Source organism: Mobula birostris, chromosome 12, assembly GCF_030028105.1.
Source record: "Mobula birostris isolate sMobBir1 chromosome 12, sMobBir1.hap1, whole genome shotgun sequence".
Classification (NCBI taxonomy): Eukaryota; Metazoa; Chordata; class Chondrichthyes; order Myliobatiformes; family Myliobatidae; genus Mobula; species Mobula birostris.
In genome coordinates this window covers 60,072,111-60,091,851 of record NC_092381.1, presented here as the reverse complement: position 1 = coordinate 60,091,851, position 19,741 = coordinate 60,072,111, and the positions used below count along the sequence as shown (strand labels likewise).

General features: G+C 42.4%; 1 protein-coding gene across 3 annotated transcripts in view; it reads left to right on the top strand.

The window, feature by feature from the left end:
• The window catches only part of sgip1a (SH3GL interacting endocytic adaptor 1a), a 177,823-nt gene that overhangs the window by 153,289 nt on the left and 4,793 nt on the right, over positions 1-19,741 (top strand). For all 3 annotated transcript variants that reach the window (XM_072273874.1, XM_072273872.1, XM_072273873.1), the window contains 5 exons: positions 2,892-3,047; positions 3,638-3,770; positions 5,410-5,612; positions 10,525-10,589; positions 11,575-11,739. In XM_072273874.1, coding sequence (XP_072129975.1) covers positions 2,892-3,047; positions 3,638-3,770; positions 5,410-5,612; positions 10,525-10,589; positions 11,575-11,739 — 722 coding nt within the window. The remainder of the gene's footprint in view (positions 1-2,891; positions 3,048-3,637; positions 3,771-5,409; positions 5,613-10,524; positions 10,590-11,574; positions 11,740-19,741) is intronic.

Below are 19,741 nucleotides of genomic sequence, written 5' to 3'. Positions count from 1 at the left end.
AATAACGAGGATCATAAAATTCACTGTTGTCTTCAGTGCAGGAGGAAAAGGGTATAGAGGACCAACACCCTCAAGCCAACATAAATCTCATAGTCTATAGGGCAGCAATGTTCACTGCTCTTCTATCTGCTTCTTAGACTTGGATTACTTCAAGTCTTTGGATAGATACCATAATACCATAGGCATAAGTGGAGAGTTAGCTCATTCAACCTATAGAGTCAGCTCTTCCTTTCCATCGTGGATGATTTATTCTCCTTCTCAACCTAATTCTCCTACCTTCTCCATGTAACTGTTGATACCCTTACTAATCAAGACCTATTTAAATTATATTTAAATAGATTTAAAAGGAGTATTTAAATATACTTAACAACTTGGTATCCACAGCCATCTGTGGTGATGAATTCCACAGATTCATCATCCTCTGGCTAAAGAAGTTCCTCCTCATCCCTGTTCTACAGGTACAGTACATCTTTTATTCTGAGGCTGTGCACTCTAGTCCTAGACCCTAACATTAATGGAAACATCCTCTCCATTTCCATCCTGTCTAGGCCTTTCAATACGCAGCAGGTTTCATTGAGACACCCACCCCCCACCTCATTCTTCTAAACTCCAGTGAGTACAGACTCATAGCCATCAAATGCACATACCCTAACCCTTTCATTCCTGGGATCATTCTTATGAACCTCCTCTGGACCATCTCCAATGCCAGCACATCCTTTCTTAGATATGCGGCCCAAAACTGCTCACAAAACTCCAAATGTGGTCTGGCCAATGCTTTATAAACCCCCAGCATTACATCCTTGCTTTTATAAATACCACCAAAGCTGTTGTTGCTCAAAATCCTTCAAGTCTACTGGAAGGGTAAATAAGTCAGTGTCCATTTCCTCTCATAGCCAGCATCTTCAATACTGAGGCATGGTTACAGTCATTTCTTTTTCATAGCCACATCCTTCACCTGTCCCACACTAGACTCAAAACAGAAGTTTTCTTCTGAGTTCTATCAAAGGAAGTGATTACCAGAGAGTGGATATGTTATTCAAGTCCTCTGATGGATAGAAGGATAGGAAGCATTTAACAGTAACCAATCAGATTTACTGGAACCAGCAAACTTTTGATGTCCATTCCTTAGGATTCAGGCTGAATCTTTAATAACTATCACCCCGTTGCACTCACATCTACAGTGATGAAATGCTTTGAGAGGTTGGTCATGACTAGACTGAGCTCCTGCCTCAGCAAGGACCTGAACCCATTGCAATTTGCCTATCGCCACAATAGGTCAATGGCAGATGCAATCTCAATGGCTCTTCACGTGGCTTTAGACCACCTGGACAACATAAACACCTATGTCAGGATGCTGTTCATCGACTATAGCTCAGCATTTAATACCATCATCCCTGCAATCGTGATTTAGAAGTTGCAGAGCCTGGGCCTCTGTACCTCCCTCTGCAATTGGATCCTTGACTTCCTAACCAGAAGACCACAATCTGTGCAGATTGGCGATAAGATCTCCCCCTCACTGACGATCAACACTGGTGCACCTTAGGGGCTTATGCTTAGCCCACTGCTCTACTCTCTCTATATCCATGACTGTGTGGCTAGGCATAGCTCAAAAACTATCTATAAATTTGCTGATGATACAACCATTCTTTGTAGAATCTCAGATGGAGATGAGAGGGCGTACAGCAGTGAGATATGCCAACTAGTGGAATGGTGCCACAGCAACAGCCTTGCACTCAACGTCAGTAAGTGAAAGAGCTGATTGTGGACTTCAGGAAGGGTAAGAGGAAGGAACACATACCACTCCTCATAGAGGGATCAGAAGTGGAGAGAGTGAACAGTTTCAAGTTCTTGGGTGTCAAGATCTCTGAGGATCTAACCTGGTCCCAATATATCGATGCAGTCATAAAGAAGGCAAGACAGTGGCTATACTTCATTAGGAGTTTGAAGAGATTTGGTATGTCAACAAATACACTCAAAAACTTCTATAGATGTACTATGGCGAATATTTTGACAGGCTGAATCACTGCCTGGTATGGGGGTGGGGTGAGTGGCTACTGCACAGGACCAAAAGAAGCTGCAGAGGGATGTAAATTTAGTCAGCTCCATCTTGGGTACTAGCCTACAAAGTACCCTGGTCATCTTCAGGGAGCGGTGTCTCAGAACGGCAACGTCCATTATTAAGGGCTTCCAGCAGCCAGGGCATGCCCTTTTCTCACTGTTACCATCAGGTAGGAGGTACAGCTTCTTCCCCTCTGCCATCTGATTCCATTGAACCCTTAAACACCACCTCACTTTTTTTAATATATAGTATTTCTCTTCTTTGCATGATTTTTAATCTGTTCAATACATGTATACTATATTTGATTTACTTGTTTATTTATTATTATTATTATATTATTGTGTTTTTTTCTTCTATATTATGTATTGCGTCGAACTGCTGCTGCTAAGTCAACAGATTTTACATCGCATGCCGGTGATAATAAACCTGATTCTGATTCTAAAGCTTGAGTTACTTAGTACTTGGTTTTCCTACAATAACTGAGCAGCTAAGTGGTGTGCATGCTGAACTTATTTATTGGTCTTCAGCAGTGGGCTTAATGTACTGAATGACCTTCTTTTGTCCTGAAGAAGTGATTCCAATTTAGTACAACTAATGATAATTTTGATGTTCTTTGTCATTTTGTGCTTTAGTAAGTTTTCAATCAATTAGTCTCAAGTGATGGATTTTACTCAAGAACTCATGATTGTCACTTGTGTTTGCACTTCTTGTTACTTATTGATTGGATCTTTTTCTCATATTCTCTATCTCAATTCCATTGGTGGATATTTTTGACACAGCTGTTTTATTTTTTGCTTCATTTTGACATCTAGCTATTTGTTTTAATGAACAGGTGTATTGTGAAGATTACAGGAGAAATGGTTCTATCATTTCCAGCAGGTATCACAAGGCACTTTGCCAATAACCAGTGCCCTGCTGTTCTCACATTCTGCATTACAAACTGCAGCCGATTAGAGCATATCCTGCCGAACCCCCAGCTTCTCTGCAGGTAATTTCAGTACAACATCTTTCGCTATCCAAGATGAAAAGCAGCTCATTTGTATACATCAGTACGCTAAAACTATCTGTACAAGGTAAATTGCCAATGCACAAATGGTCTGTGAGATCTCCTCAAAAGGCTAGATTGATCAGTGGTTTAACTGAATGATTTCCACCTGAAATGTCAACTGTTCACTTCCCTCCACAGATGCCACCTGACCTCTTGACTCCCTCCAGCATTTAGTTTGCTCCAGATTCCAGTATCTGCTGTCTATTGTATCTCTGAAGACAGAATTAAGTTGTCAATCATTATCTAGGTCTCTGGAGTAAGAAATAGCATATGGAATGGAGGTATCCAAAATCATCTTGATTGTAGACATTATTCCCTAAAAGTGAAATATGAGCTAGAAATTGTACATTGTATAAAAACAGGTACTAAAATATCAATGTGTTTAAGAGTGTTGAGCTGTTGTATATATTAACCTTTCCTAATTTCAGAGGCATGAGCAAACTGTGAACTAACTCATGACTGCAGCCTAACATTTTCTGTCTCTTTCTTCTTTAACTTTTCTAGCTAACCATTTTTTTTCTCTTGTCTAGTAACACTTCTCAAGCTGATGCCAAAACAAGAGAATTCTGGGTAAACATGCCGAATCTAATGACTCATTTAAAAAAGGTGGCTGAGCAGAAACCACAGGCTACTTATTACAATGTGGATATGCTAAAGTATCAGGTGAATAGACTTCTGACTTTCTCGATACAAACCAATGATCTATAAACATACATTTTGTCAGATTAGACTTCTGCATTTATCAGATTTACTTGTCAGTTAAAATGATGACCCAGTATTTCCATCTTGCCATCTGCACTACGTTATTCATTCTATGATCATTTTCCACAGAGAATAGGCTTGTTTGGTATACTGCAGAGAGTAAACTGCCAGCTGAAGCATTTGTCCCTTGAGATTTGGAGGTGTGGAAGGTAGAATTAATCTATCCTCTGGTGGTGTTCAATGGAGTTATGCTGGTGATATCCTGCAGGATATGAAGTGCAGGTACTGGTGTAGCAATGGGCAGGGCCTTAACATCTTGAGTTCTAGCTTTCCATAGACTAGAAGATTGAAATACAGTATCTTTAAGAGATCTCCTTCATTGGGCAATGTCAGAAAGCCCATGTTAATGGTCAAAGCAGCAAGGCAGTCTTTGGCCCATAATGATTAATTCAATGAGAAGTAGTATTTAAACGGAACATATAAACTATTAGTGTGGTATCATTTTCCAAAAAAATGTGACAGATCTGGAAATAAGGCAGTCAAATTTTCTCCTTCTGTCAGGCTCTATACCGCAGAAAATTCACATAAAATTACCAGCAACTAAAGCTCCTTATGTTTTCCATAGTACACCAATTGCAGAAATGTAGATAGATGACTTGCTGAATGGTGTTACTGATGCTACAATGTCTTGTGGAATTTGGTGAATAAGTTGATTATGCACCAACAACCAGTGAGGTCATATTCAATAAATATCTGTTCTATTAATAATGGGGGTATCTAAAAGAAAATCAGAGACATAGTTGACCAGAATCTGAATTGAATAATATCTCAGTCAAAGTACCCCTACATATCTCATATGCACAAAAGTAACACATCAGCCTAGAAATTTTGAGCTCTGTCACCATCTTTTGCAGTACTAAACAGGGTCAGAACACTCAGCAAGGAAGTTAATCCGTATGCATTGAATAAACACAACAGTTGCACAATTTACCATATCAGAATAGCAGTATAAAAGTTGCCCCAGACCTTTAGCTGAAGCAGATTCTAGGTGCTTTGCACTTGGAGAGAATAAGCCTTATACAGTACCTGATATTAAGTCCCTTTGGCAAAGTTGGGAGCCGATTAGTTACAGGAAATACATTCTACCTTGAACTAAAAGGCAATCCTTTAAGGAGTTTGATTCGACCCAAGATTTAATCTGACCCTTTAACCAAGTGAATCCTCCCAAAATTGAACCTGCTTGGAATTCAGATAATGTCGCCTTCAGTCAGATAGCCCAGTGACACTGACTGCCAAGACTCTGGTACCAAACAATTACTTGGACAGGTACTATAGCCTGAGAAAACCTGTGCCTATTTCACGGGGTTTCAGGTGAATTCCTTCTTGATTAGTAAGGGCATCATAGGTTATGGGGAGAAGACAGTAAAATTGCTTTGAGAGGGAAAATAAATCAAATGGTAGAACAGACTTAATGGGCCAAATGGCCTAATTCAGCTTCTATGCCTTATGGTCTTACAGAGATGAACTTTTGAAAGAGACATATGTTCATGTAAAAACACTGAAAATCATACAGCATTAATCCCCAGTTTTGTTTTGGAAGGTGTCATCCCTGGGCATTCAGTCCACACCACTGAACCTAGCAGTGAGCTGGCGCTGTGAGCCTACCTGCACTGATCTTCGAGTAGATTACAAGTATAATGCAGAGGCAATGATTACACCTGTAGCTCTCAACAATGTCCAGTTCCTCATTCCTGTCGATGGAGGAGTTGCAAAAGTACAGGCAGTGCTTCCGCCTGCTGCTTGGTAAGAGATTATCTCTGTTCACCCAATGAGTCAGTGGGATGATTTGTTCAAAGCCTGATCTTCTTATCTAGCCCAGAGCATCTGTGAGCCTGATAATCCTTCCTGACACAAAATCCATGGAAAGACCTGTCACCATTTCCCATTCTCCAGTGTTGTCCATACACTGTTCTGATCCATCCGATGTACTCTCTAGCTGTTTCTGATCAATCACTGACATCTTCTGTCCTATAGATACCTTTTTACCTACCCTGATCACTACCCAACACTGTTTATTAAGTACCATTCACTCCTCCCACTCTTCCTAAATGTCAACCATGTTGCACTGTGCTACATTCTATCCCACCCTTGTCTGTAATTCTGATTGTTCTTTAGCACACTCTACTCAACAAATAAATTCATACTTTCATGCAGCCACTCTAGATCCAGTGTACTAAGCTCAAGCTTTTCTACTCCCAATTGTTGTGGAATCATAGACCTGGCTCATTGAAAAATATATCCAATTAATCTCATTTGTCTGTTCTTTTTCATAGCCCTGTAACTCCCACTCCTCATTTCTATTTATAACTTACTTGGAACATTCCATTCAACATCGGTATTAGAGATTGACTCACAACTTCATGTATAGTTTCCTTTCTTGATCCTACTGGTACTTTTGTCAATTACTTTCAAAATTGGGTTCTGATTACGAGCCCTTCTGCCACTGGACGCAGGAAAATATCTCCAGCTTTCCAGGTCTCACCAAGTCTGGCACCCTAGTAGCATTTTAGCATATTGCCTGCGTACCCTTCATAAAGCCTTTATGTCCTTCCCAATATGGTGGCAAATGTGTTCTCAGTATAACTGCTAGATCATGTTTACAAACTGATTCATTTATTTATTGATCCATTTAGAGATACAGCACAGTAGCAGAGCCTTCTGGCCCAACGAACCCAAACTGCCCAATTATACCCATGTGACCAATTCACCTAGCAACCTCCTTTGGAATGTGGGAGGAAACCAGAGCACCCAGAGGAAACCCACACAATCTCATGGAGAATGTGCAAACCCCTTACAGACTGCAGTGGAATTGAACCCGCCGGCTGATGCTGTAACACACAGCATCTTACCTCCTGGCATCTGCAGTTACACTATCCATAAAGGTTAGCAGAACCTCCCATACTTAATTATTAGTCTTTACACTGGTTCCTGTTACATTCAAAGATCTGAGTGAATAGGCTCGCAAGTATCTGCTTCAGCACCATCTTTAAATTTAGTTTGTTCCCCTTGCACATTCTTTCTCTGAACACGAAAAATTGCATAATTGTGCATACTAAATTTTATAATCTTCTTATCGTGAAACTTGCCAGAAAGTGTGTATGCACTGACTGGATTCTTATAGTTGAACATCAAGCTGACCATCACCCATGCATTACGTGTGTAATAAGCAATTAGTCAAGGCATACAGTAAATCGTCAGAGAGCTCCCCCATATACCTGGAGCATCTCTCTTATATGCATCAACACCCTTGTGACTGTGGAGCAATCTCAACCAAATCCAAACATTAAAGGAACTGCAGATGCCAGGAAATAAGATGTTGTAAGTACTCAATGGGACAGGCAGCACCTGCGGAAAGAAGAACAGTCAAGGCCCTTTTATCAGAAGTAGGACAGGGAGGAAACAAGTTAGTTTTACATTCCTAAGTGGATGAGGGAGGAATAGATAGGACGAGAGGAGCATCTCCTATAGGGTGAATATAGGAATCACAATCAGGCTTATCATCTCTCTGACATACACACAGTGGCCACTTCATTAGTTACAAGAGTGGAACCCGATGTGGCCTTCTGCTGCTGTAGCCCATCCACTTCAAGGTTCGATGTGTTGTGCATTCAGAGATGCTGTTCTGCAAGACATTGTTACAAGACATGGTTACTTTAGTTACTGTCTCCTTCCTGTCAATTAGAAACAGTTTGACCATTCTCCTCTGACCTCTTTCATTAACGAGGCATTTTCACCCACAGAACTGCCGCCCACTGGATGCTTTTCTTTGTTTTTGCACCATTCTCTGTAAAGTCTAAACACTGTGGTTCACAAAAATCCCAGGAGATCAGTAGTTTCTGAGATACTCAAACCACTCTGTCTGGCACCAACAATCAGTCAATGATCAAAGTCACTTAGATCACATTTCTTCCCCATTCTGAAGTTTGATCTGAACAGCAACTGAACCTCTTGATCATGTCTACATGCTTTTGTGCTCATGAGGTGCTGCCCACATGATTGTTTGATTAGATATTTGTATTAACAAGCATGTTTGCAAATAAAGTCACCACTGAGTGTATGTCGTGAAATCTGCTGTTTTGTGGCAGCAGTGCAGCACAAGACGTAAAAATTACTATAAGTCATCATAAATAAATACATAGTGCTAAAGAGGAATACTGTAGTGAGGTAGTGTTCACGGACGATCCATAAATCTGATGGCGGGGGGGAGAAACTGTTACTAAAAAATTGAGAGTGGGTCTTCTCCCCGATGGTAGGAAAGAGTAGAGGGCATGTCCCAGATGGTTCGGCCCTTTAATATTGGATACCAACTTCTTAAGGTATCACCTTTTGAAGATATCCTAGTTGGAGGGGGACATTGTGCCCATGATGAATTTGGCTAGGTTTATAACCCTTTGCAGCTTCATTTGAACCTGATTGGAGCCTCCGTAGCAGGCGGTATTGCAACCAGTCAGAATGCTCCACACCATACATCTGAAATGTGTTGCCATACATGCTGAATAAAGTGTAAATACAGACCACAATAATTTTAGGATAAAGTCAGTTGATGTCTTCCAGAGAGTGGCAAGGACATGCTTGTGCTAATACGTGGCATTATGCTTGTGTTTCAGGATATGATGAGAACAGTGTCTTGAGTATGAGCGTACTCGAAATCCTCCAGTTAGGCCATGTCCATCCTTGTCTACCCAGTCCATCCATCACCCCCCCCCCCCACCCCACTAATTAAAATCAACTTTCTCAATTCTGATGAGACCATAAGATATAGGAGCAGAATTAGGCCATTTCGCCTTTCGAGTCCTATCCGCCATATCAACATGGTTGATCTATTTTTCCTCTCACCCCAATCTCCTGCCTTCTCCCCCTATCCCTTCATACCCTGACCAATCATAAATCTATCAACCTCTGCCTTAAATATACATAAAGACTTGGCCTCCACAGCTGCCTGTAACAAAGAATTCCACAGATTCACCACTCTCTGGTTAAAGAAATTTCTCCTCATCTCGATTCTAAAAGGACACCCCTCTATTCTGAGTCTGTGTCCTCTGGTCTTAAACTCTCCCACCAGAGGAAACAGCCTCTCCATGTCCACTCTATCCAGGTTTTAATGAGGCCACTCCTTATTCTTCTGAATTCTAGTGAATTCAGAGCCAGAGGCATCAAATGTTCTTCGTATGACAAGCCATTCAATTCTAGAATCATTTTCATGAATCTCCTTTGAACCCTCTCCATTCTTAGAACATCCTTTCTTAGATAAGGGGCCCAAACCTGCTCACAATTATCCAAGTGAGGCCTCACCAGTGCTTTATAAAGTCTCAACATCACATCCTTTGCTTTTATATTCTCGTCCTCTTGAAATAAGTGCTAACATTTGCCTTCCTTACCACTGACCAACCTGCAAATTAACCTTTAGAGAATCCTGCACAAGGACTCTGCTCCTTAACTTTTTGTATTTTCTCTCCATTTAGAAAATATTCAACCCTTTCATTTCTTCTACAAAAGTGCCTGACCATACACTTCCCAATACTGTATTCCATCTGGAGGGTCTTTGACCATAATAACTAGGAGCAGGATTAGCCCACTTGTCCCATCGAGTCTGCTCTGCCATTGCATCATGGCTGTTTTATTGTCCCTCTCAACCCTATTCCCCTGTCTTCTCCCTGTAACCTTTGACACCCTGATTAAGCAAGAACCAATTAACCTCCACCTTAAATATACCCAATGACTTGGCCTGCACAGCCTTGTGTGGAAAAGAATTCCACAAATTTGCCACGCTTCTGGCTAAAGAAATATTTCCCCTTTTCCGTTTTAAATGGATATCTCTCAACTCGGAGGCTGTGGCCTCTAGTCCTAGACTCACCCACTATACGAAGCATCCTCACCACATCCACTCTATCCTGACATTTCAATATTCGATAGGTTTCAGTGAGTTCCTCCCTCACTCTTCTAAACTCAAGTGAGCCATCAAAACACCCCTCATGTGTTAACCCTTTCATCTCTGTGATTATTCTCACTAACGTCCACTGGTCTCACTCCAATGCCAGCACATGTTTCTTAGATAAGGGGTCCAAAACTGTTCACAATACTCCAAATGCAGTTGGTCCAATGCCTCATAAAGCCTCAACATCACATCTTTGCTTTTATATTCTAGTCCTCTTGAAATGAATGCTAACATTGCACTTGTCTTCCTCACCACGAACTCAACCTGCAAGTTAACTTTTAGGGATCCTGCATGAGGACTTGCATCTTATTATTAATCTCACTGGCACATAGCACAGGCAGCAATCCAGAGATTATTAGCCTGAAGGTCCTGCTTTTCATCTTTCTGCCTAACTTTCAGTACTCTCTGTTCAGGACCTTATCCCTTTTCCTACATATGTCATTGGTATGAATAAGCACCACAATTTCAGGCTGTTCATCCTCCCCCTTCAGAATATCCTGGAACCGAACGGAGACATCACTGATCCTGGCACCTGGGAGGCAACATACCATCTGGCTGTCTCTTTCACATCCACAGAAATGTCCATCTTTATGTAAAACATTAACTCTGCTTCTCTTTCTTTGGATGCTGCATCACCTGTTAATTGTTTAGACAGATCTTGTTTGCCTCAATAGTTTGAAGTTTGCCAAGTAAAATCCTGACTTCCGTTTGTTTTTCAAGGAATGCTGAACAACATAGGATACTCTGGAAGATCCCCGATTTATCCCAGAAATCTGAAAATGGAGGTAACTTCACTAAACTTTTTAAAAATCTCTATTACAGACTCTATTTCTGCTCCCAGCAGTTTAAAAATAAACTCAAAATATGACAAAGATTTATGCTGAGTTTAAGATTTGGGAGCAGAAGTGAGTCATTTGGCCTCTTGAACTTGTTCTGTTAATCAATAAAATCACATCTATTCTAATGCCCCAAACCTACTTTGCCTCCCGATCCCCACATCCTGTGACCCCATAGTATTCACAAATCTCAGTCATGAACATACCCAGTGACTGAAAACCAGTGGCCCTTATTGTGAGATCATGCCTTCGTTCTAGACTCCAGCAACATTGCAACAATTTAGCCAGATTAAAAATTCTGAGCATGTATGGAACAGTTGCATTAAGTAAAGTCTCGCATTTGTGAAAATACATTCACTCTGACAAAACCACAACACCATGAGTCAGGCAAAGTGATAAACGACAAAGAAAATTTGCCTTTTATCTATTACAAAGAAAACTCAGAAGTTATTGTAAAGGCCCTAGAGTAGATCAGTTGCTCTCTCTCCTCATTGTATAATTATACGTGGTGTTCAGATACATAGATAGGGAGATCAGTAGGAGGAAAACTGAAATAATTTGCAAGTTTTGAAATAGAGATACCCTTAATTTTAGAAGGAAAATCTACAAAATTCATAGGGCAGTTTTGCAAATCTGGTTTTCCCCACCAGTGGACATGGAGTTGAAGATAATGTATGTCAACCATTAATCCATAACTAAACTTCAAACAAATACAACTTTCTTGATTTTATTTCTGTACAATTTAACTTCTCTCTTCCAGCACTTTAATGTACTAAGCCACATGAAAGCTGTGTACAATGGGAAGCTGGTGATGTGCTTCATGCCTGCATTCCAATATGATGTAAACTTAAATATATCTGGCACTCCTTAATTTTTTTTTGAAGGTGAAGTTCCATCCTTCTCCAAACACAGATTCTTCCATGGTTTCTTTTAGGTGTTGGATCTCTCTTGGCCAGGTTTCAGCTGTCTGAGGGCCCAAGTAAACCTGCAACGTTGGCTGTCCAGTTCACCAGCGAAGGGAGCACACTCTCAGGTGCCGATATTGAATTGGTCGGAGGAGGATACAGGTTTTCACTCATCAAAAAGAGATTTGCAGCAGGTAATTCTCAAGGTCATTGTCTTCTTCCAAGAAGAGAAACATACATAGGATCAAGGAGTAGCTTAGCAATGACGAAGCCTATTCAGACCTCTTTCAAAAGGCTGGTGTAGTCCCTCTCACACATAGCCATTCTAGTAATTCTGCTGGGATTGTACCCATCTGATTTCCCAGGATCAGGGAGAAATTCCTTAACCTTTCTGGCAATGCTGTTGCCCACATTATTCAAAAAGCTGTTTCAAGTTACATTAAGAAATAACTCCCTTTCAACAACTCAATTTGCCTCCTACCCACTCTCCTCTTGCCACAGGGATCACTCCCTCTGTGATTCCCTTGTTCATTCACCTCTCCCCACTAATCTCCCTCCTGACACTTATCCTTACAAGCTGAAGAAATGTTTCATTGCCCATTCACCTCCTCCCTCACCTCCATTCAGAGCCCCAAATAGTCCCTCTAGGTGAGACAAGACTTCACTTGTGAATCTATTGGGGTCGCCTACTGTATCTGGTGCTCCCTATGCGGCCTCCTCTACATTGGCAAGTCCTGATGTAGAATGGAGCACCGCTTCAAGAGGGATTTCCCAGTGGCCAACTATTTCAGTTCCAATCCCCATTCCCATTCCGACATGTTGGTCCATGGCCTCCTCTTTTGTCATGATGACACCACTGTCAGATTGGAAGAGCAACACCTTATATTCCATCTGGATAGCCTCTAACCTGATGGTATGAACAGCAATTTCTCCAATTTCCAGTAATTTTCCCCTCCCCCTTCCCTCTTCTTCAACTCTGCCTTCTGGGCCCCCTACCCACTTCTCCTCACATGTCTATCACCTCCCCATGGTGCCCCTCCTCATTCCCTTTTTCCATGGTCCAATTCCCTCTCCAATCAGATTCCTTCTACTCCAGTTCTTTACCTTTTCCACCTATCACCTCCCAGCTTCTTACCTCCCCCCCCCCCCAGCTTTACCTATCACTTTCAAGCTTGTACTCCCTCCCATCGCCCATCCTTCTTATTCTGGCATCTTCCCTCTTCATTTGTGGTCCTGATGAAGGGTCTTGGCCCAAATCATCGACTGTTTATTCATTTCCGTAGTTGCAGCCTGACCTGCTGAGTTCCTCCAGCATTTTGTGTGTGTCACTTTCAGAGGTTTCACTATAAGCAGCATCTCCTGCCTACACTCGAGCCACAACTTTGAATATGTGAGAGCTTTCTGGATTCATCCTGGAGTCTCCAATAACCTACACAGATACTGGCTCTGATAACTTGGGGAGTAATTCTACCCTGGCAGAAAAGACACCATTTTTTTCCAGTTGGTGACTACTGAAAAGTTATCAGAGCAGCTGCTATAGAAGATCACAGGGAACTGGAGAGGTTACCTGTCCCTTGGCATTCAGGGTCAACATCTGCCACAAAAGGTCTGCATCACAGGGAATTAAACATAAACCTTGGTACAAAATCCATGAGTCATTGACTATAAGTGCATTGCTTCGCTACACCTTTCAAAGCAGCTAAATGCTGGAGTACCCAAGGAAAGTAATTATTAAGCAGGATTATTCTGGCAGCTGGCTGGTGTGTCCATTGGGAATAACTGGTGAGCTGCAGTACACACAGGCTGTGTCAAGACCCTTCATCAGGATCCTTCATTCTTCACCAGTCTCTACCCAAACAACTGAAGCTGCCAAACGTGCTGACTTCCTCCCGCATTTTGTGTGTGTGTTGCTTAAGATCTCCAGCATTTGCAGAACCTCGTGTGATGCCTTGTGTACATCAGCATGCTCAGGGCCTCCAAGCCCGTGTGGTGTAGCATTGGAGGTCAGGTAGCAGTCTCTGGCCCTTTGTACTGCCACTGGGTTCAGTAGTGTGTCCAGGATTGATTCAGCAATACACTGAACTGGGGAGGCTGGAAATGCTCTCTAGCCTGTGCATCCAGTGCAGCCTCTTCACTTGAATCAGCAGACCATCCTTCACTTAAAAAGGTGAAAGGATTGTTTTATTTGCTTTATTTTTTGTTGACGTACATGTATTAATATAGTGTTAAATATACATAATGTTCAGTTAATTTTAGACCATAAGACACAGGAGCAAAATTCGGTCATTTGGCCCATCGAGTCTGCTCCGCCATTTTATCATGGCTGATTAATCCCTGACAACGGCATTCTTTTGTCTTCTCCCCATACCCTTTGGTGCGCTGACTAATCAAGAAGCTACCAACCTCTACTCGAAATTTACTCAATGATTTGCCCTGCACAGATATCCATGGCAATGAATTCTACGGATCCACTACGGTCTGGCTAAGAAATTCCTCTTCATCTCTGTTCTGAATGGACATTCCTCTATTCTGAGGCTGTGCTGCCTGGTCCTAGAATTACCCAATACATGAAACATCCTCTCCATATCCACTTTATCTAGGTCTTTCAATATTAAATAGGTTTCAATAAAATCCCTCCTCATTCTTCTAAGCTCCAGTGAGTATAGGCCCACAGCCATCAAATGTTTTTCATAAGTTAACCTTTTCATTCCTGGGATCATTCTCGTGGACCTCCTCTCCAATGCCAGCACATCTTTAATTAGATAATGCGTCCAGAACTGCTCACAATACTCCGTGTGGTCTGACCAATGTCTTATAAAGCCTCAGCATTACATCCTTGCTCCTACATTCTAGTCTTCTCAAAATGAATGCTAACATTACATTTGGCTTCCTCAACACCGACTCAGCATTCAAGTTAACCTTTAAGGAATTCTGCACAAGGACTCTCAAGTCCGTTTGCACCTCTGATTTTTGAATTTTCTCCCCATTTAGAAAATAGTCGATGCCTTTGTCCCTTCTGCTGAAGTGCATGACCATACACTTCGCTACACTACATTCCATCTGCCACTTCTTTGCCCATTCTCCTCATCTGTCTAAGTCCTTCAGCAGACTCTGCTCAACGCTACCTGGTCCTTCACCTATCTTCACATCATCCACAAACTCGGCCACAAAGCCATCAATTCCATCATGCATATCATTGAAATATAACGTGAAAAGAACTGGTCCCAATACCAACACCTGCAGAACACCACTAGTCACCGGCAGCCAACTGGAATAGGCTCCCTTTATTCCCACTCATTGCCTCCTGCCAGTCAGCCCATCATCCATCCTTGCTAGTACCTTTCCAGTAATACCATGATCTCTTATCTTGTTAAACATCCTTATTTGTGGCATCTTGATCTTCTGAAAATCCAACTAAACTACATCCACTGACTCTCCTTTGTCTATCGTGCCTGTTATTCCCTCAAAGAATTCCAACAGATTTGTCAGGAAAGATTTCCGCTTAAGGAAATCATTCAGACTTTGGCCTACTTTATCATGTGCCTCCAAGTACACCAAAACCTCATCCATAATAATAATAATAATTTTTATCAATAACACCTAATTCTTTTATTTACATATTTTTAGCTATATTAGATATCTTTGATCCATCAAAACCCAGCTGTGGATGGATAAGGTGGAGTTGTGTGCGGATTCCTGAATTAGGAGAGTGAGATTGAAATTAATGTGTGACAGCTAGTTCTTGAGGAAGCAATTAGATTTTATGTAGTTATTGTGTATGGTCTGGATTGTTACCTTTGGTGTTTAATGTTCATATTTCAGGAATGATTATTGGTAGATCAACGATTACAGTATCTGTTCCTATTTACTCTTTCATGCTCATTTGTTACTCTGTCCATAGTATATAAAAGCAAGGATGTAATGTTGACACTTTATAAAGCACTGGTGCGGCCTCACTTGGAGTATTTTGAGCAGTTTTGTGCCCCTTATCTAAGAAAGGATGTACTGACATTGGAGAGGATTCAAAGGAGGTTCACAAAAATGATTCTTTGATTGAAAGGCTTATCATTTGAGGAGCATTTTATGGCTCCAGGCCTCTGCTCACTGGAATTCAGGAAAACAAGGGGTAACCTCATTGAAACCAATCAAATGTTAAAAGGTCTTAATAAAGTGGATGTGGAGAGGATGTTTTCTATGGTGGTGGAGTCTAAGACCAGAAGACACAGCCTCAGAACGGAGGGGTGTTCCTTATAGAATGGAGATGATAAGGAATTTCTTTAGCCAGGGAGGGGTGAATCTGTGGATTTTGTTGACACCGGCTGCTTAAGGATCTTCTGTAATACTTTATAACGGGGCTTGTTGTGGCCTTTCTTCACAACAAGTCTGACTGAGAAACTCTGCCTACAACAGGATACCTACAAGCTTGTCCTTCGTGCTGGAATGCCAATAATGTAGTGTTGGTCCAGCAATTAGCGGGCCTGCCTTCCCACCCCATCACCACAGGCAGCAGAGACCCTCCACAGGGACTGTCCTATATCATCAACACTGGCAGCAGAGACATCCCTGTATCATCATCTCTCGACAGAAACTGTCCTTTACCATCACCATTCCACAGAGACTGTCCTATATCATCACTACTCCACAGACCTGTCCTATATCATCACTACGCCACTGAGACTGTCCTATATCATCACTACTCCACTGAGACTGTCCTATATCATCACTACTCCACTGAGACTGTCCTATATCATCACCACTCCACAGAGACTGTCCTAAATCATCACCACTCCACAGAGACTGTCCTATATCATCACCACTCCACCGAGACTGTCCTATATCATCACCACTCCACAGAGACTGTCCGATATCATCACTACTCCACAGAGACTGTCCTATATCATCACTACTCCACTGAGACTGTCCTATACCATCACTACTCCACTGAGACTGTCTAATATCATCACTACTCCACTGAGACTGTCCTATATCATCACCACTCCATCGAGACTGTCCTAAATCATCACCATTCCACAGAGACTGTCCTATATCATCATCACTCAACTGAGACTGTCCTATATCATCACCACTCCACAGAGACTGTCTGATATCATCACTACTCCACTGAGACTGTCCTATATCATCACTACTCCAGAGACTGTCCTATATCATCACTACTCCACAGAGACTGTCCGATATCATCACTCCACAGAGACTGTCCTATCTCATCACCACTCTGTAGAGACTGTCCTATATCATCACCACTCCACAGAGACTGTCCGATATCATCACCACTCCACAGAGACTGTTATGCATCCTCACTACTCCACCGAGACTGTCCTAAATTATCACCACTCCACAGAGACTGTTGTACATCCTCACTACTCCATCGAGACTGTCCTAAATTATCACCACTCCACTGAGACTGTTCTATATCATTACCACTCCACTGAGACTGTCCTATATCATCACCACTCCACAGAAACTGTCCTATGTTATGACCACTGCACAGAGACTGTCCTATATCATCACCACTCCACAGAGACTGTCTTAAATCATCACCACTCCTCAGAGACTGTCCTAGATCATCACCACTCCACAGAGACTGTCCTAAATCATCACCACTCCACAGAGACTGTCCTATATCATCATCACTCCACAGAGACTGTCCTATATCATCACTACTCCACTGAGACTGTCTAATATCATCACTACTCCACTGAGACTGTCCTATATCATCACCACTCCATCGAGACTGTCCTAAATCATCACCATTCCACAGAGACTGTCCTATATCATCATCACTCAACTGAGACTGTCCTATATCATCACCACTCCACAGAGACTGTCTGATATCATCACTACTCCACTGAGACTGTCCTATATCATCACTACTCCAGAGACTGTCCTATATCATCACTACTCCACAGAGACTGTCCGATATCATCACTCCACAGAGACTGTCCTATCTCATCACCACTCTGTAGAGACTGTCCTATATCATCACCACTCCACAGAGACTGTCCGATAACATCACCACTCCACAGAGACTGTTATGCATCCTCACTACTCCACCGAGACTGTCCTAAATTATCACCACTCCACAGAGACTGTTCTATATCATTACCACTCCACTGAGACTGTCCTATATCATCACCACTCCACAGAAACTGTCCTATGTTATGACCACTGCACAGAGACTGTCCTATATCATCACTACTCCACAGAGACTGTCCTAAATCATCACCACTCCACTGAGACTGTGCTATGCCATCACCACTTACAGAGTGACTGTCCTAAATCATCTTCACCACTCCACCAAGACTGTCCTAGATCATCACCACTCCACAGCAACTGTCCTATATTATCACCACACCACTGAGACTGTCCTAAATCATCACCACTCCACAGAGACTGTCCTATATCATCACCACTCCACAGAGACTGTCCTAAATCATCACCACTCTGTAGAGACTGTCCTAGATCATCACCACTCCACCGAGACTGTCCAATATCATCACCACTCCACAGAGACTGTCCTAAATCATCACCACTCTGTAGAGACTGTCCTAAATCATCACCACTCCACTGAGACTGTACTATATCATCACCACTTACAGAGTGACTGTCCTAAATCATCTTCACCACTCTACAGAGACGGTCATACATCATCACTCCACCAAGACTCTCCTATATCATCTCCACTGCACCGAGACTGTCATATATCACCACCACTCCACAGAGACTGTTGAACTTCCTCACTACTCCACCGAGACGGTCCTAAATTATCACCACTCCACAGAGACTGTTGTACATCCTCACTACTCCACCGAGACTGTCCTAAATTATCACCACTCCACAGAGACTGTTCTATATCATCACCACTCCACAAACACTGTTCTATATCATCAACACTCCACAGAGATGGTCCTAAATCATCACCACTCCACCAAGACTGTCCTATATCATCACCACTCCACAGCAACTGTCCTATATCATCACCACTCCACAGAGACTGTCCTAAATCATCTTCACCACTCCACTAAAACTGTCCTATATCATCACCACTCCACAGCAACTGTCCTATATCATCACCACTCCACAGCAACTGTCCTATATCATCACCACTCCACAGAGACTGTCCTAAATCATCTTCACCACTCCACCAAGACTGTCCTATATCATCACCACTCCACAGCAACTGTCCTATATCATCACCACTCCACAGCAACTGTCCTATATCATCACCACTCCACAGAGACTGTCCTAAATCATCTTCACCACTCCACCAAGACTGTCCTATATCATCACCACTCCACAGCAACTGTCCTATATCATCACCACTCCACAGAGACTGTCCTAAATCATCTTCACCACTCCACCAAGACTGTCCTATATCATCACCACTCCACAGCAACTGTCCTATATCATCACCACTCCACAGAGACTGTCCTAAATCATCTTCACCACTCCACACAGACGGTCATACATCATCACTCCACCGAGACTGTCCTGTATCATCACCACTGCACCGAGACTGTTGTATATCACCACCACTCCACAGAGGCTGTTGAACTTCCTCACCACGCCACCGAGACTGTCCTAAATTATCACCACTCCACAGAGACTGTTGTACATCCTCACTACTCCACCGAGACGGTCCTAAATTATCACCACTCCACAGAGACTGTTGTACATCCTCACTACTCCACCGAGACTGTCCTAAATTATCACCACTCCACAGAGACTGTTCTATATCATCACCACTCCACAAACACTGTTCTATATCATCAACACTCCACGGAGATGGTCCTAAATCATCACCACTCCACCAAGACTGTCCTATATCATCACCACTCCACAGCAACTGTCCTATATCATCACCACTCCACAGAGACTGCCCTATATCATCACCACTCCACAGCAACTGTCCTATATCATCACCACTCCACAGAGACTGTCCTAAATCATCTTCACCACTCCACCAAGACTGTCCTATATCATCACCACTCCACAGCAACTGTCCTATATCATCACCACTCCACAGAGACTGTCCTAAATCATCTTCACCACTCCACACAGACGGTCGTACATCATCTTTCCACCGAGACTGTCCTGTATCATCACCACTGCACCGAGACTGTCGTATATCACCACCACTCCACAGAGGCTGTTGAACTTCCTCACCACGCCACCGAG